A 24,723-nucleotide genomic window follows, 5' to 3' on the forward strand; every position below is an offset into this window, starting at 1 on the left:
GAAACTTTATTTTGAGATGCAATTATTATTTCCCAAACTCTAAAAGTGGTTTCCTAAACTTTCCCAAACGATTCCCAAATTATTGAAATGGAAAACAATGAGAAATATCAAAGATTATAAACGTTTTTCCATTATATAGCCTATAGTCAAAAAGTCCCTAGATTCTGACTGCAGGTCTGATTGATGACTTTAAACTGGATTTTGAGGGGAAATCATTATTTCCCAAACTCTGAAAACATTATAGGCGTATTTCCCGAATAATTTGGCGTTGAAATAAGCGAAAAAGAAAATTATTTGGAATGATGTCTGCTAACTATACGCTCAACTAATTTTCATTAATTATTAAAAAACTATTATTTCCCAAACTCTAAAAGTGGTTTCCTAAACTTTCCCAAACGATTGCAATAAAAAAAAAGATTTATCATATTTGTCTGCTAACTATACGGCGGTCTTAAAATGATCGACACCATCACCGGAATATAATCTTTTCTAGGACACAGTATATTAAACAATGGAACACCTTGGACCGTACCCCTTGTTTGAATAAAGGGCGATGTATGTACATACTTGAAAGAAGTACATCGTCTGTCAAATTGTTTGAACAAATTTTATGATAGACACATGCATGTGTGTCACTTTGTACGTAAAAACCGACATATTTTGGATAAAAATTTCACTGACATGTAAGAGCGTCATTAATGAAGAAAGTGAGTGCGCAGGCACGTTTGTTTTTGTGTCGTGCAACCTCGTTTATTGCTACGGCCTACTGCAGTCTGCTACAGCTGTAGCTGTTGACAGCTGATATCGCTGATATGTGACAAACATGGCGGAATCCACGCATAGTCCGGAGGATGACCGACTCTCGTGCAAAATCTTGATTATCGGTGCTGGTATGGCCGGATTATCAGCGGCGAATCATCTGTTGAAGAACAACGAGACGGATTTTTTTATTGTGGAAGCGCGCAGCCGAATAGGTGGACGGATCGTTACCACCCAAATTGGTACGTTCACGTAACCTCTTTTTATTTTTGCAATGTATTTAACGCTTCTTGTATATAATTGCTCTGTGATGTAACAAAAAATTTGTGTTAAAGAACCCTGTAACGATAATAACAATACGTATACTAGTTGTCACTCGTCTCTGCACTTTTTCCAATGCTTTTGAAATGGAAAATAAATTTTCGCACAAATGACTGAAATAAAAGCGATAATTATACACAAAATAATAGTATACAAAATTCAAGGGTAAACTGTTATTTTTTGTAATTACTTTTCATAAATTTCTTTCTGTCTTTGCTTGATCTAGGTGATCAAAAGGTTGAATTGGGAGCAAACTGGATTCATGGTGTATTGGGCAATCCCATGTTCGAGCTGGCAATGGCAAATGGTTTAATAGATATTGTACACGTGCCAAAACCTCACAAAGTAGTGGCGGCAACGGAGGATGGTAAACAGCTGTCATTTCCTATCTTGCGAGAGATTTACGAGGCTTACATGTGCTTTCTAAGGCGATGTGAAGAATATTTCCTGAGTACATATACCCCACCGGATGATATAACCAGTGTAGGAGCGCACATTGCACTGGAAGCGGAAATATATTTGTCATCTTTGGCACCTGAACATCGAAGAATCAGGCAATTGATCTTTGATTGTCTGCTTAAGAGAGAGACTTGCGTTACGGGTTGCGACAACATGGATGAAGTGGATCTTTTAGAAATGGGCTCGTATGACGAGCTTCAAGGCGGTAACATCAGTCTTCCAAATGGTTACAGCGCTATATTGGAACCTGTTTCAAAGCACATACCAAAAGATCGTATCCTCACCAAGCACGTCGTGACAAAGATTAGGTAAATTTCTAGTGATCGTATAACGAATTCTGAATGCAATTTTAACAAAATGTAGCGCGCATCATCGTATATTATTTTATCGTGGCTTTATGCAGAAATATTTTAATAAATAAGTATTAATATGATTTACTCGAGATACTATCCAATAATAACAATTTATATTATTAATTTATAATTAATAATACGATGTGAATATTGTTGTTATTAGATACTTGTGAGATTAGATGATCAGTGCAGAGAGAGTATTTCCTCTTTCTTTTCAGGTGGCAGGAACAGAAGCATCCCCATAATCCTGAAGCAGAATCCGATTCTACCTTGAACAGTCTCCTACAAGTACAATGTGACAATGGAAAGACGATCACCGCGGAACACGTAATATGCACATTACCATTGGGTGTTTTAAAAAGGACAGCTCAGGACTTGTTTGAACCGTCGTTGCCCGCTTACAAACTCGAAGCGATAGACAGACTGATGTTTGGTACAGTGGATAAAATATTTCTCGAATACGACCGGCCTTTCTTGAATCCTGGTGTGTCGGAAGTGATGCTGCTGTGGGACGACGAGCGATTATCCGAGCAGGAAAAGCAAGACATCAGCAAGACCTGGTTCCGAAAGATATACTCGTTCATCAAGATCTCGGAGACGCTGCTGCTCGGTTGGATATCCGGTCGTGCGGCGGAGTACATGGAGAAACTGAGCAGCATCGAGGTAGCGGAAGTGTGCACCACGATCCTCCGACGATTCCTCAACGATCCGTTTGTGCCGACCCCGAAGAACTGCCTGCGCACTACGTGGCACTCGCAGCCTTACACCCGAGGTTCTTATACCGCGATGGCTGTCGGGGCGAGTCAGCTGGACATCAAGAGCCTGGCCGAGCCATTAGTTCAAGAGAAAACGGAAGACGGAGTGTCCCGGATTCTGGTAGCCTTCGCTGGCGAACACACCCATTCGTCGTTCTACAGTACGGTACACGGGGCGTACCTGACCGGTCGCACAGCGGCCGAGTTATTATTGGGCGTTAAGCAGAGTGAAAAGCACGCGTTGAGTCTCAGCTGCGAGGACACTAGCGATCTCAGCTCGTGGATACAAGGCATTTCTTTGAATTAACGCAGGTTCACTCTCGTTCCTCGAAAGGCTGACGAAATGTCAGCGCGAAGAAGATTAGAAACGCTTTGCGAACGTGCATAGGCGTCGTATTCTATATTTTAGCAGCTACGCACGCACGTGTTCACGTTTACGCGTTATTACGTTTTTCTTTTGTACATATCGTAGCGCGAATCCGTTGTATCCACATTACGCGTTTCATGTAAATACACACACACGTAACACACGGTGCTTCTTAAGATTTTAAGACTTCTGCGAGAGCGCGTCTTCTGCGGCTGAGACGTGCCTCATCGCGCCGTTTTCATGCGTCCACTTTGTTTCACGAATTGACGAGGACGAGACCGAGCGGGCACGTTAGGAGTAAGGAGTATTCATTATTATCGCGCGCGCATCATGTGAAATGATGCGTTCGCAACGCCATGTGCAATGCCATCGAATTTACTGTGACTGCGTCGTGCGAATTCACGTTCGACGGGAACGTTTATGTTTTATTCGTTATATTTTATTATGCAGCAGGATGATTGTTAACGCGACAATGTCCCGGGAATAATCGTAAACGTTCTTTCGTGTTCACGCAAGCAAGTTTATCTGTATAGTATCGAGTAAATTGATACAGAGTTATATCTGCCGGACTCGTGTAGATAATATACAGTCAGATCCAGTACGAATATGTGAGAGTCTAGGGAATAAGCCTAATTCGAAATATTCGCACGAGATGCAACGACGACGTTTCTGACGATTATTTTTTATGTGGACACACACGTGCGAACACAGCGAATCAACACCGAGATTTACATCGTAAATAATGATGGAAAGCGCACTGTATACTTTGTTGCATACGTTGTACTCTCGATCTTGTAGAGTCGTCGTGTTTTACTATCGGACTTTTGCTAATTTGGCGATCGCTCGTCTGACTTCTTCAACATCGCCAATCAATGTCGTACTTACTATTTATTACATTATATTATAATAGCAAAAAAAGTGCAGTTTCGTCATGGATCAACTTAATCTAGTCATTGAATTCGATTTTGATTTTAATAAAACCAAAATGCATTTGATAAATAATCGTGTGACAAATGTTTCCTGATCTCGAGCTCACGATAATCAGATCATGACGAAGTTTTACACGCCGAGACACACGATATTCGTCTCCGTCATCTTTCTGTAATTGTTTTCCCCGCCACCTTTTCATACTTTATCCCTTTTTCTTTTGAAGAAAACGCCATCCAAGTAGCAAAATGACATTAGAAGACAACATAGTGACATCATAGACATCATAGTGTATGGACGTTATTATGTCGTTTTCTGACGCCACTGCTTGGAGTATGTTACGAAAGATTTGCACAGAATGCGCAAGACGAAAAATATGATCTTCATGAACAATCAAAAATCTATTCTTCTCGATTGCATTTTCTCTGAATTTTTACTCAGTTTGCTTTTTTTTCTTTTGAATTGTGCATTCGATTATAATAAAGACAATCTAACGTAGCGGAAGTGAAAAAAACCGATTTAAATTGACGCCATATTTTGCCGCTTCGATTGTTTCGATATCTCGAAATCGCAGTGTCGCAGTTCGATAGATTTCGCGGTCACCGAACATATGCGCGCGATTGGAGAGTCGCAAACCGCTTCGTATTTTTCGCGGTTTTGCAAGCAAATCCCAAACACGATAACCTCTCACGAGTGTAAAGCATCTTTTATAAGGGTTATGTAAAACGCAACGCGTTTAAAGCGCGATAATCCGCATTGCGATCGTCAGTGATCCGTTTGTCGCGTGCTCGGAATCCATTTGGCCTCCTTGAAATCATTGCGTTCTTTACGCCATTACTTCCCCGCTGAAAAGTACAGTGACGCGGACGGTCATTCGCAGGTATGTACATGTCCTCATTATACCTCGATTATTACATTATTATAATGCGTCGCAGCGATATTCTTGCGTGCGTCTTTATGAGACTAAATGAAAATGGAAAAGATTGAAAAAAATGACATCGAATCTGCAGCGTACGGAACAGTTTTATATCTTCGCCTACGCAAGTCGGAGGGTAATACGTACCTTCACGAGATATTTATTTTATATTAAATATTAAATATTATATAATATATTAATTCGTACGGCTAAAATTGAGCCGATGTATGCCCATTATGTCGCGACGTTACCGAGCAAGGAAGATCGCTATAAGATCGTATAAGGGTATCGCTTCAACGTATTATGCTCTACTAATATTGCCGTAAACTAGCACGCTCGTATTATACAAAGCAGCATGAAACGAGTCGCCGACAGCGTGCACGATGCATGACTAAATAACGTTTCGTATAAATTAATAGATACGTCAGCGCTTGACTATGCGCGATACTTCAGCTTCGAGCGCTCGTATGAGATCGTCCCGGATCTTCGCGGATCGACGCTCGAACCAATCGCTTGTGAAGTAATATAATTTTCTCGTAGAGAAACCTTCGGGATACTTATCATAATTCGATATTGGAGCCGCTGCGACGGACGTATCGATTGAAGTAATCCGGTCGCCAACACTTGCAGCTTCCCGGTACCAGGAACCAGTCGTAGTACAGCCGTACCTGAGGAGGATGATCAGAGTCAGGCCCAGTTCCACGACTTACTTTAACCGGAGTTACTTTAACTCGTTAATGGAGAATTCACACTGCGTCACGTGTAAAATCTCTAGAAAACGAACTCTCCTGTTGGATCGAATGTCATGCATCGGACATAGTATGAATTTTTCATTAACGAGTTAAAATGAGTTGGAATTGGGCCTCAGAAGAGTGGATCGGTCTGAAGTCGTTTGACAACTTGGTTGATGCTGTTCTTACCTGGAAGCATCCCATTTCATCGACACCGTCGCAGTGATGCTGCTGACCACCACCGCCGCCACCACTGTTACGTGCCTCTCCATTGCTCGCACGTTTCTGTAAATATTGTTGATAATTTTGGAAGTCGTGGACTGGTGGTGGCGACCCGGCGACAGGATCCCGAGTACCAGATCCGGGGCCAGCCGCCTGGTTTTCTTCTAAGAACGTGTCCGGATAAAATATCTCGGCGACCAGCAGACTCGTCCATCTGGGCGATGATAGGCATCCACCGTCCAAATAATGACATCTCGATTGCCTGTAATCGCGCGTCTCGCTAAAGCGGGCTTTCAGATGAAGCACAATCATCGCGACGCAAAGATGCGTAGAATGTTAGGTTGTCAGGAAAGTCCGTGCCAACCTTGTTGTCAAAGGTCAAACGCAAAACTCTGCATTGAGGATTAAGATCACAAAGTTTTGCGACTGAACCCTGCCAGAATCTGCACAGACCTTCCGGTAATGCAAAGCTTTATATTAATTCTTAATGCAAGTTGTTGCGTTTGAATTTTGTTAAAAAATCGGCATAAACTTTCCGATCAATTATTATCAATTAAATATTATAAATTGTATTTGTTTAAGTTAAAGCGCAATCGGCGTCTTACATGCATCTGGTGAGCTCGATGGTCTGCGTGAAATAACCCTCGTACGGTATCTGCACCACGTATCTCCAGACACCCTGATAATTCTTGGCAAAGACGGGAGTCGCATACTCGACTTTAGCCGGACATGGCGTTGGGGGACCCGTGTATTCCGTTTTCTCTTGCGTTGGCACGCGTTCTCCTCGGCGGTATTCCGACGTCGAGGGTTCGTCTCGACGTTCGATGGCTGATGTCGATGACGCGATTGGCTCGCCCTGAATCGCCTTGTACAACATGCACACCCTGCTCGAATAATATTTTCATACAGCGTCAGTCGAAGTTTTTCGTGTCATGCTGCGATAAAAAATATATCGTGCTTACACTCCACCGCTGTTTTCGCAAAATTTGCGACCGTTTCGACTGCTGTTTGTAGCTAAAACCGAGTCTAACGAGCTAGATCGTTTGCTTCTGCCGCGCTTTTCTTCCTTGTCTGCATCAATGCTGCGGAAAAACTATTATTAGTTGTTGATTTGGTATGTTGAATTTGTAAAATTCATAGGGTAAATATTCAGTACCAGGGCGGAACCTGAATATCGTATTACGACATACTTATTCCCCAAATTCACTTACTAGCATATGATTAGTATCTCATTGCATCACGAAATTAGAATTAATCTAATGGAATTAATTTCAGGATAAACGCTCTCTTGAATTACTTACGAATTTTGCGACAACGGGTGCACCTTGGCAACTTTTGGCAGCGAGTCGTCAGCCTTGAGAATTGGTAACGCCTTGCTGAGAAACTTGAGGGTATGATTCTTTATCAGTGCACTGCAAACAGCATTCTGGTAAGATTATCTTGTATCTCTGACACAAGTGGATAAATATTAGGTGTGCCATTCAGTGCTTTCAATTCAGTGTTTTCTCCTGAAGAAATTGACTTTATTTAATTTCTCTTTTTTCGAGAGAAGATTCAGCTGCCCGATAGATGCAGAAAAGTACTAGAAAATGACGGCGAATATTTCGATGATCGACATGTTTTGTTTTGTTTTATTTTTTATTAATTTCTTTGTGATAAATACTCAATTTCTTCAAGAAAAGGAACGAATTAACTTGCACACCGAATACAATACATTGACTTATTTTTCACTTACAAAGGATACGATGAGCCGTTGACGTACTGATTCATCGGGTTTCGCGGGATGTAACCTTTGTTCAAATCGCCACAGATATTATGTATCGAAACGAACCCCTTTCCTTTCTTATCGCTACCTATAAGTTCACGATTCATATACAAGATCTGTCTGGGATCCTTACGGTACAAATTACGGCGGGAACATTATTAAAAATACCGTAACATTCTTTGTCGCTGTCGATGTACGGCGGCGGCCGAACTCTGGGTGGTTCCGCGTTCGGTGATTCGACAAACGCGTAATATCCCTCTGGAGGTTCCTCTCCTCGCGCGGATTCACTGTCGTTCACGACTGGTTTGGTATTTTTAGACTTTTCATGATTTTCGGCACAAGCTGATACGCACAAAATTGCCATCTAAATAATAACAACAATAACGGTAGATCTCAACTCTCTGGTGAAGTTAATGAGGCTTGTATAATGAAATTGAATAATTCTAGGGAAGATTGTGCTTTCTTCGCCAATAAGTCATTTTCATGCATGCCAGACGTAACAAATTCGACTATTACATCGTATCGTTGCACATTCAATGTACTCGTAATCTTTTTATAGACCCTGCTGCACGCAATTCCTCATTTAAGCATCGCAATCTTTTTGCTGAAGTGGCTGTTAATTACGCCGCGGAAAATTTCTGTGCACGCCTCTGGATAACGGCTAACAGGCATTACGTTATATCGCATCAGCACCGACGCGATTACGAGGTATTCCTTCGTAGTTACTCAGGTATGCGTTCGACGCTAACGGTACACGGTCCACGGTCCACGCTGCTCGCTCCAGGCTGTTCAGCCTATTTTATAACATGCGTGTTACTCGAGCGTTGCCCTACTAACCGATGCATTATACCGTTCAACTGTATAATCTTCCGATGATTCGAAAAATGCCCACGACCAAGTCGTACACGTCAGCGTTTGCTTACATGCATTCCTTTTCTTCTCACGAATCACGCATCTCTGAATGCATGTGCTTTTGCATAAATATTCGGATAAATACTCAATCTCAATGCAAGGACTCGATATACTTCTGACTGATGTGTGGACAATGTGTAGATCGGTACAAATTCGATGATACCTAGTGCAGAGAAATTCTTCTCGTTGCCCGCATAAGGTGGATGTCTGTCCTACTTTCTTGCAGTAGATTCGAGCGTTAGGAAGTGCCGATACAGTTATGAGGACAATGACATCGCCGGACCGGTATCGATAGAAACGGTAGATTCGATTTATTTAACGAGACATTGCAGCCGTAGGTCATTGATAATGATCATAAATAATTACACGAAATTGTCGCGACTTTGTGTCAAAGATTTTGTGTGACACAACTCGGAAATTGTAATATTTATTATTGCAATTTACTTTTGGTAAATAGTCCCTGCTATAAATCTTTTATAACTTTTTGCAATTTTCAAGTCTTGCAACCTGCTGTAATATTTTGAATTTATTACGCTATAAGTCTCAGCTCTGTCAGTAAACTTGCAAATTTCTTCACTTCATTTCTATCTAGTCGACATTTCCTCATCGTTATTTATTGTTTTAGGAGCTTAGCAAAGCTTTTAGAATTGAACAGTTATAGAAACGAAACGCAGTCAAAGGTTCGCCAAGTGTAATACATTGCGTACAACTCTATCGAGATACCCGTACATGAAAGAAACGCTGGAATAGTTTAGAGTTTCGTGTAACCGGCTTTCATCGATTTCAACGTATAATGTAACGTGACAGAAATAAATAGTAAAAATGTGCATGACTTACGACAAACGCCCGAAATTCCATGACGTTAGTCCAATAAGGGGCAAGGATGAGGGAAAGGTCCGCTTCGCGATACTCTCGAGACTCTCTCGCAAGCCGGTCTCGGGGCCTGTCTACCAGGCAACGGTCATAGCAAAACTGAATTTCTCGTCACCCGCATCGCGCCGCTCGGGAGACCACTTACCTTCACCTTGACCGTGTACTTGACCGTTGCGTGGTAGAGGACGGACGTAGGAGGAATGCGCAAAGGTATCGGTATTTCTTACTCGTTAAAAGCTGCAATTTACAATACAGCTCTAAAGGAGATTTGCATTTTCTAGAATACCACAGTCAATTATACGAAACGCATGTATATATGTTTTATTTAGACACGTTTAGTAGTGAATGATTACATCGAGTCGGGTGATCAGAGATTTAACGTAAATAACGATCAATAAGTAACATTCAGCTCCATCTCATCCTTATGATAGATCATAACGTCTTTCAACATCATGTTCGGTCCGTTATAGTGGAAGTTGTAGACCGGCCTGTCCAGGGGGAATCCCATCGGCTTGTTGTCGAATTTGTAGCCGCCGAAAATGCGAGAGAAGTACGGAACCGTCTCTCCTTCAATCGGGTTGACGTACACGAAGATCTGGAAAGGCATACCCTCCTTCTTGCCCTTGGGTAAGAGAAGACGTTCCGGGAATCCGTAGAGACGTTCGGCGTACGAGAGGGACTCGGAACCATCCAAGCTCTTGAGTACCTTCTTGTAGAACACCTCGCTCGGTTCCGGATCAGGCATAGCGAAGAAGCAGTCTTGGCTGTTTCGGACGATCTTGTTCACACCAGCATTCACTGCAATGCAACGAAAAAAGATTAAATCGTTAAATCGTGTAAAATGCGTAAAACATAAGGCGTGATAGTAGTATAATTACTATTACGAGGCGGATTCTAATTCAAAAACAAAATGGTGATCAAAAATTCTCTCCCTCCCCTTCCTCCGCATTTTTGATTGCCATTTTGTTTTAGAGTTAGAATCTGCCTTGTTATACTATTCATGATTAAACCATCATCTAGTAAGAAAGTGTGAATATATCTCGAGATACGAACGGTCGACTATCCAGTTGTCCATCTCGTAGAAGTACTTTGCGTTTTCAACAAAGTCCAATGGTTTATGATGAATGTCGTATTTTGGTCCGAGGAAGATGCGGATCGCGGCTTTCATGGGTTTCTCGGCATTGATTGCGAGGTGGAAGCTGAAGGGTTTGTGATTGAGACGATACTGGCGAACCTTGATCAGCATGTTCTCGGCTTCCTTCGCGTCCTCGATCATTAAACCGTTGCTGATCGAAGTGTCGAATTGATCGAAATACGTGATCATTTTGTCCACAACGAAGGACTCGATCTTCAGTTCGGGGAAAACAATATCGTTCTTCATGTACGGTTTCTGGTGCTTCTTGTACCTGAAATACATACTCGTATGTATCATACTCTGAACAGCGCCGAACGGAAATTGTCGTTTTAATCAATCTACCTGTAATAGTAAGATTCGAATATTCTCTTGTAGAGACGATAGAATGCGGGATCCCTCAGAGAGGTGCTGTACATTTCAAGGGCGCTCGGTATGATCTGATAGGGCGTCGACGGCTCCAGATTGTATCCCAGAATTTTCCTCGCGAAGAAATCGATGCTGCCGTAAAACTCAGGATTGCACGAGTCCGCGTTGCCCTCGATTATGTTGCCGAGAATATTGAGACCCTCGGGCGTGTAGATGTTGATGAACTTGCCGGTCGCGTCTATGACGAATCCAGAATCGATAGCCGCTGAGACTCGAGATTCCATGTCGTGTATATCCTAGAAGCGTAACGGCAAACTGATTAGCCTTAATCATAGCCTTCCTGATCACTCGGACAGATTATAGCCCGTGCTCGCTGGATTGCATTATGACCTCGAACGAAGTGAGAGAGCAAATCAAGTTAACATTCTTAACGTAATACATCACGTAATAAGGTAATAAAAAAACAGCAATATTAGATACTCGTTCAATATCGTACCTTTATGTACTTATACTTGTAGAAAGGGAACTTGCTCCAATATGGTCTCTGTGGCAGTGGCAGCCCATTATGATAAGTCATCGTTGGGTAGTAACCAGTGTGGAATTCACGGCCCCAATCGTAATCCTCGATCTTACTGATGTCGTTCGACACCATCTCCAAATGATAACGAGCCATCAATTGTTTGTGGGCATACAGATATTCCTCACCACGGTACTTTTGCAATCCAAACTCTTCACCCTTCAGCCAGAAGGGATACTCTTGCCGGAAGTAGAAGTAGTAGGCGTTCAAGCCGATGTCCTCGGTGAAGTAGTTGAGCTTGTGCTCCTGGTCGTAATCGCGCAACACGTACCATCCGGAATAATTCGCCGGGATGATGTAAGTGTCGTAGCCAGCGAATTTCTTCGAGTCTGCATGAAACGACAATCGAGATTACGTATAAACTCGGAATCTGATTGTCTGTCCTGGATCATAAGGATCCTTCTACGGTTTTTAACTTCCTGTCTTCCTAACTACTCGAGTACGATTAACAAGATACTTGCCGAGTTTACCAAAAAGTTTCGCGTGATGGGCCTTTTCGAGCACTTCGGAGTTGAAGAAGAAGTACGGGTACATCTCGTACATAGGTGGTAATTGAAGGAATTTGGTGTCCTCGCGACGTATAACGGCGTTGTAGAAGGCGAACACGTATTGCATCTCGTTCATGTAGATGCGCGCCCAACATGCCGTCTTGTAGAAGGTATCAAAGTCTTTGGCGTAGTAGAACAGGCGGAACAACGCTGCCGTTTCTTTCTGGAGCTTCGGATAGTACATAGAACTGACCTCGCCACGAGGAAGCATGCCATACTCGTACAGATAGAGGAAATTCTTCACTGCAGCCTGAAAAAATCAACAACGGACCCATATAAATGCACAATAAAAGCTGTTTATTGATAGTATAATTAATGAAACCAGATTCTATCATCAGTCAACCAATGATCCTACATGAAAAGATAAGATAAATATAAATAGAATCTTTTCACGCAATGCATTTTGATGCTTTTTTCTCAAAATAAATTTCTTGATTTTTCTCTGACGGAGGAAACAAACAAGAATCGTTGGAGAGGTGGATGAAGAACAAGTAAAACGTTACATTAATCGCGGTAGAAAATACACGTCTCGAGTTAATGGCGAAGTTTGGTCAACAAAGACGCATTCCATTTAGTCGTTTACCGTGTTAGCGTAGGAGTCGATGTTGGCCTCGATATTGTACGAGCGGCCTTCCTCGTACAAGGAAGGATTCACGAGGGAGGGTTGCGAGACATAGTACAAGAGATTATAAATCTTCTTCTGCTTGAGAAGGAAGTCCTTGTCGGCGGTCTTTACGGTATTGTAGTCGGCTGCTACCACACCGAGGGTGACAGCCACGACGATGGCCAGCACCGTCAAGAGCTTCATTTCCCGAAGTTTCCTAATATCCACTACGGTCGAGACTAATTCTGAGCGGCGGCCGACGCCTCGCATGCACTTTTATACACCTACGTCGAGCGCGCAATCAAAGCGATAGGTCGTGAGGGCAGCGGGCGAATCGTGTCCGATATCGGATTGAAAACTTCTTTGCTCTCGTTTCGCTCGACGACAGCCTGTTAGACGTGTAATTCGAATGGATAATTATTCGCGGGTTACACAGAATCACTCGCCCTTTGTTCGCTTCGCGTTCATACTTAACAATCCGATTTCTGAATTAAACATATCTTGATCGGAGTCTGTCGATTGGTTGACGTTTTAACAGAATTATGTCTTCACAAGCTGTGATCGGAAATGGCTCGGATGTCGGTTGTATCTAATACGAATAATTTTATTTTGTTAACAGATTCTTTCTGAAGGTTTTTTACATTCTCAATTGTATTAATAATAACAATATCTTGTGAGACAGAGAGAAAATAGTATGTCTTAAAGCAGTATATAATTTTTTTAGGAGAATGCTGTCATCAAATAGATTCTAGTTAACGTATTTTATGTATATATGTATTGGGTCTAAAAGTTTAATTCGATTTTCAAATTTTCAAGTCAATTAACGTGTAATACAGGCAATAATATTGATGTCTATATCATAGACAACAATGTCTAATCATAGCCAAAGATGGTGATCATCGTTGAATAATTTGTTTCTATTGAAAGTAATAAAGTAAAATTTTACAAATCAAGCTTCTTGATGCAATACATGTAATATAATTGTACGTTTTATTTCGAATTAATTAATTATGATAATTTGCGTAATTTAGACATCTTACACACAGGATGGACACAATAACTTGCAAAATTTTTCTGCAAATAATAAGCCTCCAAATTTGTTACCATGCTGCATATATTGAGTAACGAAAAAGATTATTCTAGAGATGACAATGTTAAATGATTCACCCTATATATTATATTAATGACTGTTCGTGACTGTACTTGTTGCTTGTGTTGTTGTCTTGCGACAATAACATAAACATCTTATTTTTATAACGAGTATCGTTAATCGCACTGATTCGTTCCTGTGCGAGAGGTCATCATGTCTTTGAATACACCTAATCGCAATCGATCAAAAGTACAAGTTTGCGCAAGTTCTATGCAACGAGTTCTGTTTACAGCGGTAACGCTAAATTGCTCAAATCGCTTCTTGGCAGATGTGATATGGGCTTCATATAAATAAATATAAATACCTCCCACTCATTTATCACGTATGACTTTTAACTCGAATCCAAATTATAAATGAGCCTCATGTATATCACGTGGAAGCTTAATTGACTTTTACTTAACTTTGCAGCGTTGCGACATTCTTCCTGATTTTGAAATCGATCGAGATACGATATGATGTATTCCATTACAATTTTTTAACATATAAACCGTAATGTTTTAAAATATAAGAGTATACATTTTTCACATTTGGTCGACTAATTCTATATAAGCAAAAAGAGAAAAAAATCTAATGGATAATAAATAAAATAATATATAAAAAAATAAAATAATAGATAATAGATAGATATAATTTACGAGTAACTGCTTTGTTTCCTAACTATTGTTAGTAGCGTCATCATCATATATACTCTAGAATGTATTGTATTACATATTCGTTGCAGGCACAATGTGTGATTGGCGACGGTAAAAATTCTACACGACAGATCGATGATCGAACAGCTGTGCTTAGACGCTAAAAAAAGAGTAACGTATCGCGATTTATGGAGTCTGCTGTCTGGCAGAGCCGTATCTGAATGTTTGCGACATAATTAATAATCTTCAAATGATCCTCGCTTCATGACCCGTGATAAGTACTAAACCGCCGCAGACGTGTTGTGCTATTTTATTGTCTGAAGAAACGTCTAAGCGCAACTGTCTGTCTTTTAATTGATGCCGTTAACGAAAGATATCATGCAAAATTGGATTTACTTGCAAAATTGCAAAATTGAAAAACAACACTATTTGTATAAGGACAATACATGTAATTGCGAGTAGGCATTTCACATTAGAAATTTCGCATCTCTGCGAGTCAGTTTATTTGAATGACTGTTTCAGTTAGTTAACGTTGTGCAAAAACGCAAACGTTGTTGATTTAGACTAACATAGAGATAATAATAGTTATTTAGATGTTTGTGCATTAATTAATAAGCGAAAATAAGATTTCGTTATATATTCATGTAAATGCTAACACACGATAATCTCGGTAAAAAACCGGTAATTTATTACTACTTATCGGAAGATTACGTGCACTCTTGAAGCTCTGTTAAAAGAATCAAATAGAGCTGACAGCTGCACGTAATCGTATATTTATAACGGGCACAAATCGCACTTTATCACGTGTTTACATGAGATTATATTTTCGTACGAATCGTCACATTAGCAAATTTCTTAAAATAGTGTATGGACATTGTGTAAAGATGCATAATTGGCAGAATAAGGCTGAATTATTTTTACTCAACTATCTATCTAATTTTGTTATAATTATATATATAAGTATCAATGGAGAAAATCGATATACATAATGTATGCTTCTGATACTATTTCTATTTCGTTGTATAGAATAGGTTTTCATATAAATGGAAACCTCTTTCTCCCTCTCTCTTCTGATTCAGGCATAATTATAAGTAGAATCTGTTTGATAAATAAGCGAGTCGAAAAATATCGATTGAAATAAGGTACTGGTGAAATACGATCTAAGGATAACGAGAAAAACAAAAGCAGAAATATATGGTAAAGGATGTTTCGTACAATTTATTGCAGGTGCAATTCATCTTGCTGGTTGTTATTTGCGTTATATTCTATAACACCAAATAATCCTATGTTGGTACAGGCTTTTTTTCTCTTATCCGTACATCTCTTTTTCCATGGCGGGATTGCAGACATGAATACGTCCCCAATCGCACGTGTTAAATAAGTATCAGTAGACAATAATGATGTATTGTTACAGCAATGTTATTTGACATCAGAGCAAGGCAGTATGACGAGCTTTACGCGGTGAGATTCAATTCCTCGGCTTGCTTGTGAAATACCAGGACATCCTTCATGTAAAAGTTGGGCATGGTAAAGTTGAAGGTGTGGACCACCGGTCTATCCAATGGATATCCCATTGGGCGAGCGTCCATCATGTTTGGACCCCAAACGGGGGAGTCCACATGGTAGGCTCTCGACTCATCGAAGTGCGACACGCATACGAATAACTTGAGCGGCATTCCCTCTTTCTTGCCCTTGGGAAGCATCAGACGGTCGGGGAAACCGTAAGGTTTAGTCGGATAGGTGAAGGTCTCGCCACCCTCGATAGCTTTCACCATCTTCTTGTACAGGACTTCGCTTGGCACTTCGTCCGGAACGACGTAGATGGACTCGTAGCTGTTACGTTCAATCTTGTTGGTACCAGGTTTCACTGTAACGATTAAACGTTATGACAACAATGAAGAAAACAAAATCGTTAGAAGTAAAATATTTAACTTTACGTCGAATTTTTCAACTTGTCATATTCGACACTTTTTTCTTCTTTTAAGCACTTGAGAGTCTTTCGCGAAATTTAGCAAATTCATATTACAGAGTATGAAGTTAAGCGTATGAAGTCAAGTCTGCAGCAGGAAAGATTTCTGATAGTTTCGTAATAGAAAATGTTTTACAATAGTCTTGTGATAGCTGGAAAAATACGCTAAATAACATGCTGGATACTAACGGTCAACGGTCCACTGATCCATCTCCATGAAGTTCATGTAGTTCTTGGTCATATCTACTTCGTGACCGTGAACATCGTATTTCGGTCCCAAGAAGACGCGGACGACCGCCTTGACATTCCTGTCACTGTTGACCGTGATGTGGTAAGTGAAGGGCTTATGATTGAGACGATATTGACGCGCCTTGATCAGCATTGATTGAGCTTCCTTATGACTGCGCACCGACACGGCATTGTTAATCAACGACTCAAAGTAGTCGAAGAAGGTCATCAATTTGTCAACAGTAACGGACTCGACTGTCACACCAGGGAAGACGAGTTCTTCATGCCTGTAGCTGGGCAAGTGTTGCTTATATCTGCAACAAACGCAATTAAATTAATTAAATGGTTTCAAGACGGTATTCGAGTGTAATTAGCTGGGCAATGTTATACCTCATCCAATAGGTGACGATGTTCTTATACATTCCGTAGAACGCGGGATCTCTCATGCTGGTAGCGTAGTAGTCCAGAGCGGTAGGAACCACGCTGTACTCCGTGGTGGGTACCATGCTCATGCCCAGAATCCTTCTGTACAAGTAATCCACGTATCCGTAGTACTTAGGATTGACGGAATCGGCATTGCCTTGGATCACATTACCAAGATAGTTGATACCGTCCACGGTATCGTAGATGTTGATTCTTTTACCGTTTACGTCAACGACGTAACCACTATCGATAGCGTCGGAGATACGAGTGTGGAAATCTTCCAAGGCCTATCGGACAATCGGAAATGTATGTTTTTTTTTTATTTTAAATCTCTATTCGTCCAAATCCATTATCCAAATGGTGTACTAACATACATTTATTAACGCGTTACTTTATCAAAATTATTGAGAAATTTCTTCTTAGGAAACTATCTGACTTTCTTTAGATCTTTTTGATGCTGCTCGAGTTAAAGTCTAAGTTTTTCAACTTTGATGCGTAACAGTCAAACCAGTACAGTGAAATTGTGCTATACCAACCTGAACATCCCTGTGCGCATGAACAGGAACCCTGAAGCCAACGGGACGTTGTGGGAACGACAGTCCATTGTGATGATGCATCGTCGGATAGTAACCGACAATAGGTCTGTGTACATCGACATACTTGATCTCTCCTACATCGTTTGACAGACTCTCCATATAGAAACGGGTAATCAACTGCTTATGGATGAACATATATAATTCACCGCGGATATTTTGCGGCAGGTGGTATCGAGCGCTGTTCATCCAAGTCGGGAAGTCGTAGGACATTACAGAGTAGAAAGCATTCAAGCCGACGTCCTCGGTGAAGTAACTTAGCTTCTGTTGCTCTGGTACCTGGTCTCTGACCACGTACCAACCGCTATAGTTGGAGGGAATATAATAGTGGTCTACGCCACCGATCGTTTTCTTGATGCCTATTAAATCGAATAGCCGAGTTAATTCAAAACATATAGGGCGGACTTTTAACGACTTTGTTAATAAAGTGCAAGTTGTTCCTTAGGAATGAAGCCTATGTTAATCTATGCTGATAGATTAACGTTTAACGTTTATGTGATTGATGTGCTACCTGTGTTGGTGTCCCCCATGGCGATGTGGTAAGCCTTATGTAAGACCTCCTCGTTGAAGAACAAGTGAGGCATCGTTTCGTAAAACGGGGGCAAACGGATGTACTTGGTGTCCGGGCGGTGCAGCACGACGGCGCTCAACACGTGGACGTACATTGGTTCGTTCACGTGGAATCGCGCCCACACGGCGGTGTTGTAGAAGGTGTCAAAGTCCTTGGCGGAATACAGGACACGGAAGAAGCAGAGTGCTTCGTTGTGATGTTGATGATTCATCGCGGAGAATACTTCTCCCCGCGGGAGCATTCCGTGCTTCCATCGCTGAAGGAATTCTGTCACTGCGGTCTAGAACGGCAAATAACGTATGCTTTATTTAACGACAATATACTGAAGTACATCAAGCAACAAACGGAAACGTTAAAAAAGATCGATTTGAAGGAATTATTTTAGACAGTATGCTACCTGATCCGTGAAAGATCCTTTGTTGTCTTCAAGGCTGAAGGACCGGGCTTTCTGGTAGAGTTCAGGATGATAGACTGTCGGCTGGTCGACGTGCCAGAAAAGTTCGTAGATACTCTTCTGCTTGATCAGGTACGCCTTGTCAGCGGTGTGGGTGGGCACCTGGACGGCCTGGGTCAGGCACGCCGCCGCCAAGAACAATATAACCGCTTTCATCCTTGTGCTTGTACCGCGAAGGAGCGGCCGTTACCGCTCGTTGATTGCTTTATATACTGCTCCTGCTTTTGCCCGAGATATTCGTAAAAGAGATAGAAAAGGTTCGAGGTGCCAGATTAGGGGCTCATGAAGTAATCGAGTGCACCGATAATGAGTAATCGTTCGTTGTTTGTGTAATAATTATCGATATTGCAATCGTCTACCCTTTGACACGATCGAAATCCGGGATTCGAGAATGCGAATTCGTTCCATTACGCATTTAGCATGCATGTTATTTATATATAACACGCATGCATAACGTGAAAATTTAACGGAATATATTCCATGTTTGTCCAATTATGCTGAAATATTTTTCAATTTCTTTAGATTCTATATAGATTTTTGCAATTTTTACAATTTCTCTAGATTCTATACAGAGTTTTATCAGAGAATAGGAAATGAAACTGAATTAACTTATACAGTTTTATATAACAAATTAAAATTCTTATTACTGGTGCACTATCACGCCTACTTAAGTTCTTAAGTAATAACTGATTCTGTAAGACCAGAGAAAAGTTTTTTTGTAAAACTTGTAAAACAGATTTACAATCATCGTCAATTTTACGATTGATATTATCGTTATGTGCAAAAATCCGAAAGAGATAAAGAATGCATTGCAAGCATTCGCGCGCGTATCAATAAAGAATAAATAATAATCATTTTAGTTACAGGCAGATCTATCGTACATGTGATACGATAACAAATACACGCGTAACTCGTCACTCGGCGATTAACTGTTTTTCGACGTAAAAATATGGATCATTACGCGTGATTATTGCGTGATATATATGGATCATTACACGTGATCAATGTGTACAAATAATATCTCAGATCATGAGCGCTCGCAGAAAAAAATTCAAGAGGGGACAAAACCTTAAGGTCCCTCTAAAGATAGGAAACTCAAGTAAAAAACAAGGAAAATTTTCATTTTGAAACTTATTATATCAGATATATAATTTATGTGTATTATTTATTTGATGTTGTCTTTCCTTTTCGTTTTATTGCTTATGATTTAGAATTTTAACATTGCAAGTTTTTAATTCCAGGGGGAGGGACAAAACTGTCCGTCTTTGCCCCCGCCTCCGGGCGCCTATATCTCAGATTAAATGAAAAAATAAAATTGACTAACTAAAAGGTCACGAATGTGGTAATAATTGGTTCTCACTTATTTGTATAGACAGATTAAAACATACAGACAGATTAAAGTACGTTACAATTAATTTTACTCTTACTGGAATAAGAAGAATTTCTTGAATACATCTTTCATGTTAACAAAATATTTTCTTTTCTCTTTAGCTTTATCAGCTTTAGGGGAAAAAATAAGTAATAAGATTCCAAATCTTAATTTTCCTGTTAATGTAATTCCTTTATGAAATTGTAAATAACCTTTAACGTATACGTATATATACGTATAAGTATATATACTTTTAAGAATAATTATTTTATATTATTTTAAGAATAATTACATAAAAATACTTTAAAGATAATAAATAAATAAAGTATTCTTGCTAAAGAAGGTTCCATATTACTCTTGATGAAAATAAAATCCAGAACATTTTGTACGAATATTTATCATCTTACATTTCATTATCGTTATTTTATTACAATAATAAGCAAATTTAAAAATCTTAATGATAACATATTTTATTATATCATTAATTTATTGATTTATACTAAAATAGAGTAATTAATATAAACGTAAGCTGATATCACGAAATTTGTGAAATACAAAGTTATATATGCATTATTTTTTTATATTTACCCTCTGCCGAGGTAGTTTACAAAATATATTTAGAATAATAATATTGCAGAGTGGAGAAATTATAGATAAAATATAGATATTCTTTTAGCATTATAATGATAATTATATAAATAATTAAGATAATAAAACCAAAGTGCATTTAGGTGCATAGAAAAAGCGATTCTCGAAATACATTTGTATGTGGTATATAAACATAGTTTATGCTGGTAATATTATAAAATAAAAATACAAACCCGAAAGTTTACTGCAAAATTGTACGTTCTGTCAATGATAGACCTCTCTCGCTTTAAATAATAAAAGCTCGCTTTATTACGACATTTTGTAACACATGCTCTTAATAGTCTTATTCTTTGCAGTGGAATGGAACAAAATATTAAAGTTAATCGATATTCTTGCATTTTCTTCGATTTTATATGAAAGAATTTTAAAGAAAGTAATTAGATCAGAAATGGTCGATTGAGATCTTGTCTTTTTGCCAGAATCATATATGAAATAATACTTGTATAATAATTATAACTTGTGGAATAATGTACTTGTTTCGTAAAATGATTCATAATTATTTCTACGCAAGTAAATATCAAAAGAAGCTAATCAAACGTGAAAAATCAAGGCATCTATTGAATGTCCTGAGGCGTAAAATTCCTTGTGAGGAACGGAAAGGACAGATTTATTGAAATGTGATGTGCCGCTCGGAGATGCATACAGAAATGCATAAAATGTATTTATAAAAACGCATAAGGAGTTAAGGAAAAATTGTCTAAAGTATTGAAAATAAATTCACGAAACACATAGTTTCCAAGCAGTCTTTATTGAAAGAAGCGTTATGGAATAGATCAGAGTATCACTTGCCAGTGATATGGGGTTCCAGATGGTAATTCGAAAGAAAAGTTAAAATCTTCTCGCCGATTTCGCGGAGATTCGAGCAAGTAACTTAATAGTTCTTCTCGTAGCTCTTCTCGTAGCTCTTTTCGTAGGCCTTCTCGTGCTCGTAGGTGTGGTAGATGTAGACGTCCTTGAAGTACATGTTGGGAGTGAAGAACTTCCATGGGTACATCGGTCTGTCGAGCGGGAAACCGAACGGTTTGTCGTCGAAGGTGTACTTGCCGAAGATCGGCAGTTCCACATTCGTCATCTTGGTCTCGTCGAATGGACTCATGTAGAAGAACATCTTAAACCGCATACCCTCGGGTTTGCCCTTAGGCAGAGTCAAACGCTCGGGGTAACCGAAGAGCTTCTCGTAGTAAGTGAAGGGTTCGCTGCCGCTTACAGCCTTCTCCAATTTCTTGTAGAACATGTCGCTGGACAGCATGTCAGGCATGGTATAGACGGAGTCGGAGCTATGGCGTTCGATGGCGTTCTGGCCTGGTCTCACTGAAATAGGCAGAGGGAAAAAGAGAATCAGTCAGCATTGCCAAAAAAAAGAGAAAGAAGAAACAGATTTTCAAGTATCACTTACGCGTCACGACGAACTTGTCCATTTCGACGAAGTATTTGTAGTACTGGTGGAAGTAAGACATGTCCTTCTCGTTGTGAGGATCATCGAAGGCAGGTCCAAGGAAGATCTTGAACACGGCCTTGGTTTCCTTGTCGCTGTTGATGTTGAATCGGTAGGTGAACGGCTTGTAGTTGAGGCAGTAGCGGCGAGCCTTCACGCGTAATTTCATTCCCTCCTTGAAGTTCTCCACGGAAACGGCGTTGTTGATGAACGTGTCGCAGTAGTCGAAGTAGGTCAGCAACTTGTCGATGTTCACAGATTCGAATTTAACACCAGGGAAGATCAGTTCGTTCTGCGTGTAGTAGGGCATGTACTTCTTGTATCTGTAAGAAACGGAAGCGAGTCAAGATCAAATAGTCAAGATCGAAGGCATTTGATGTAGAAATAGACACAAAAAGAAACGATCGTTTCCTCACCTGAAGAAGTACGTCATGATTCTCTTGTACAGACGGTAGAATGCCGGGTCTCTCATGCTGGTGCTGTAGCATTGAAGAGCACTGGGGATTGCCTTGTTCTTGTCCTTGTAGTCAAAGTTGAAGCCGAGGATATCTCGAGCAAGAGCGTCATACATTCCGTAGAAGCGTCGGTTGCACGAGTCTACGTTTCCTTCAATCAGGTTGGCAAGGATGCCGAAGCCTTCGGGAGTGTAGATGTTGAACTGTTTGCCGTTCTTATCGTACACGTAGCCAAGATCGATAGCGTTCATGATACGCATTTCAAGTGTCTCGATTTCCTGTAAACGAGACAAAATGGATTAACAAAAATGGACGAGGACAGAAAGATGAACATAAAGTGAGATAACAGCGCGAGACGGATGATGGTCGCACCTTCAGGTACTTGTATTTGTAGAAGGGCACGTTCATGTAGCGAGAGCGTTGAGGAATGACGATTCCATTGTTGTACATCAGAGTCGAGTAGTAACCAGGATAGAAGGGCTTGTTCCAATCAAAGTATTCGATTTCACCTAAACCATTGGAGACGCGTTCCAAGAAGTAACGGCCCATAAGCTGGTTGTGGAAGAAATAGTAGTAGTAGCCACGGAAGTATTTGGGGAAGTCGTACTTTATGTCATATTCCTTAAAGTCGAGCCAGAACGGCATAACTTGGCGGAAGTAGTAGTAGTAGGTGTTCAAGCCAATGTCCTCCATGTAGTAGTCCAGCTTGTATTCTTCATCGTAGGTGGGTTTGATGTAGCTGCCGGAATAGTTGGCATAGATCATGTAGCTGTCGACGTTGTCGATGTTGGCAGTCGCGAGTCCTGTTTGCGTGAGAAAAGGGACACTTGAGCAATCGGTATGCATATTTCGAAATTACATAAGATTGTTTCTTTCATGCGACTCGATCGGATCTGCGATCGACAATATATTGCTTGATTTACCACGAGTCATCTTGATGTCATGAGCCTGCTGGATGACATTGCTGTCAAAGTACAGATTGGGATAGATCTCATAGGGAGCTGGCAATCTCATGTATTTGCAGTCAGGACGGTAGAAGACGGCGATGGTGAAGGCATTTGTGAATACGCCGTCATTGAGATAAAGGCGCGCCCAAGCAGCAGTTTTGTAGAAGGTCTGGAAGTCCTTGGCGTAGTAGAAGAGCTTGAACAGGCACTTCATCTCGTAACGGTGTTCTTCGTAGTACGGCGAGTAGATAGCATGACGGCTAAGCATGCCTTGCCTGTACATGTACAAGAACTCCTGGACGATGGTCTATGGAAAGAAAAACAAGATAGAAATACATGTGGGAACAGATATACAACGAAGGAAACACGAAAATCCATGATATTTAGAGATTGAATCTTCTTTGGAAGACTATGCCTCGTAAAAAGGCATAAAAGCATTAAAGGATGTGTTTCCTTTACCCTCGCATTCAGACTAGCTTATGGTACCTTGTCCTTGTACATGTCGATGTTGTTCTCGATGTCATAGTTGCGACCAATCTCATAGTATTCGGTGTCGGTAAGGGAGTGTTGCTTCACGAAGAACAGCAGCTCATAGATCTTCTTCTGCTTGTGGAGGAAGTCCATATCGGCCGTCTTACCGGAGATGTGCATCGCGTCGGACATGCATAGTGCCGCCAGCACTAGCAACAGCAGCTCCTTCATCATCGTGGTTGGTTCAACGTCTCAGCTTCGATCAACAACTACCTCCGCTGATCAGTAGAGGAGGACGATAGCTGGCTACTGGAACGTTACCAGCTTTTATACCGGTAACTGTACGATTTCGTCCTAATCGGTTGACCTTAAGTCACGACCTGCTTGCGTTTCGTCCGTGTTTGCTCATTATCATTTGCTCGCGTGTCGCACCTTCCGCTCAAGCATCCACCCGCGCTCGTAATCAAAGTAATCACGAGTAAACGACAATTATTGCAGAGAGCAGAGCATCCATGAGCCCAATCGTCCGTCGAATTTTAGCCGATCGCAGTTAAGAAACAGTTACGTGATCACGACGTTGATTAATTATGTCGTTGATAATTGTCGATAATTTTATTGCTGATCTCTCGCAACGCAGATTTTCAGAAAAACTAAGTTCTATGTAACCGGTAACGGCATTTGTACAGAGACTGCGAATTCTTTAATCTCAAGTTTCTTACAAATAATTGTACTGATTGTCATTTCAGGCTTACGTACTTGCTGTGATCTACTTCTTAGAGATCTGTCTG

At 40.6% G+C, this 24,723-nt stretch overlaps 4 protein-coding genes across 4 annotated transcripts; 1 reads left to right on the plus strand and 3 right to left on the minus strand.

Moving 5' to 3' along the window:
- The first annotated feature begins 536 nt into the window (after positions 1 to 536).
- LOC105288079 (peroxisomal N(1)-acetyl-spermine/spermidine oxidase) lies at positions 537 to 4,009 on the plus strand. The gene is made up of 3 exons (XM_011354065.3): positions 537 to 1,001; positions 1,307 to 1,847; positions 2,111 to 4,009. The coding sequence occupies exons 1-3, from the start codon at positions 824 to 826 to the stop codon at positions 2,952 to 2,954; spliced, it is 1,563 nt and encodes a 520-aa protein (XP_011352367.1). The 5' UTR covers positions 537 to 823; the 3' UTR covers positions 2,955 to 4,009.
- Positions 3,694 to 9,755, minus strand: LOC105288080. Its single transcript, XM_011354066.2, has 8 exons — positions 9,325 to 9,755; positions 7,744 to 7,939; positions 7,546 to 7,663; positions 7,112 to 7,222; positions 6,773 to 6,892; positions 6,416 to 6,694; positions 5,778 to 6,072; positions 3,694 to 5,525 (listed from the first exon to the last, which is right to left on the minus strand). Exons 1-8 carry the CDS (start codon positions 9,343 to 9,345, stop codon positions 5,418 to 5,420), a joined length of 1,248 nt encoding a protein of 415 aa, XP_011352368.1. The 5' UTR covers positions 9,346 to 9,755; the 3' UTR covers positions 3,694 to 5,417.
- Positions 9,752 to 24,247, minus strand: LOC105288145. Its single transcript, XM_011354185.3, has 17 exons — positions 23,951 to 24,247; positions 23,441 to 23,771; positions 22,890 to 23,320; positions 22,479 to 22,795; positions 22,024 to 22,385; positions 21,502 to 21,938; positions 18,097 to 18,436; positions 17,529 to 17,944; positions 16,960 to 17,279; positions 16,531 to 16,883; positions 15,869 to 16,239; positions 12,570 to 12,863; positions 11,900 to 12,236; positions 11,358 to 11,767; positions 10,838 to 11,157; positions 10,414 to 10,766; positions 9,752 to 10,158 (listed from the first exon to the last, which is right to left on the minus strand). The coding sequence occupies exons 1-17, from the start codon at positions 24,167 to 24,169 to the stop codon at positions 9,752 to 9,754; spliced, it is 6,018 nt and encodes a 2,005-aa protein (XP_011352487.1). The 5' UTR covers positions 24,170 to 24,247.
- On the minus strand, positions 15,564 to 18,810 carry LOC105288082 (larval serum protein 1 alpha chain). Its single transcript, XM_011354067.3, has 6 exons — positions 18,554 to 18,810; positions 18,097 to 18,436; positions 17,529 to 17,944; positions 16,960 to 17,279; positions 16,531 to 16,883; positions 15,564 to 16,239 (listed from the first exon to the last, which is right to left on the minus strand). Exons 1-6 carry the CDS (start codon positions 18,764 to 18,766, stop codon positions 15,827 to 15,829), a joined length of 2,055 nt encoding a protein of 684 aa, XP_011352369.1. The 5' UTR covers positions 18,767 to 18,810; the 3' UTR covers positions 15,564 to 15,826.
- Positions 24,248 to 24,723: the final 476 nt, after the last annotated feature.

This window comes from Ooceraea biroi, chromosome 10, assembly GCF_003672135.1.
Source record: "Ooceraea biroi isolate clonal line C1 chromosome 10, Obir_v5.4, whole genome shotgun sequence".
NCBI lineage: Eukaryota > Metazoa > Arthropoda > Insecta > Hymenoptera > Formicidae > Ooceraea > Ooceraea biroi.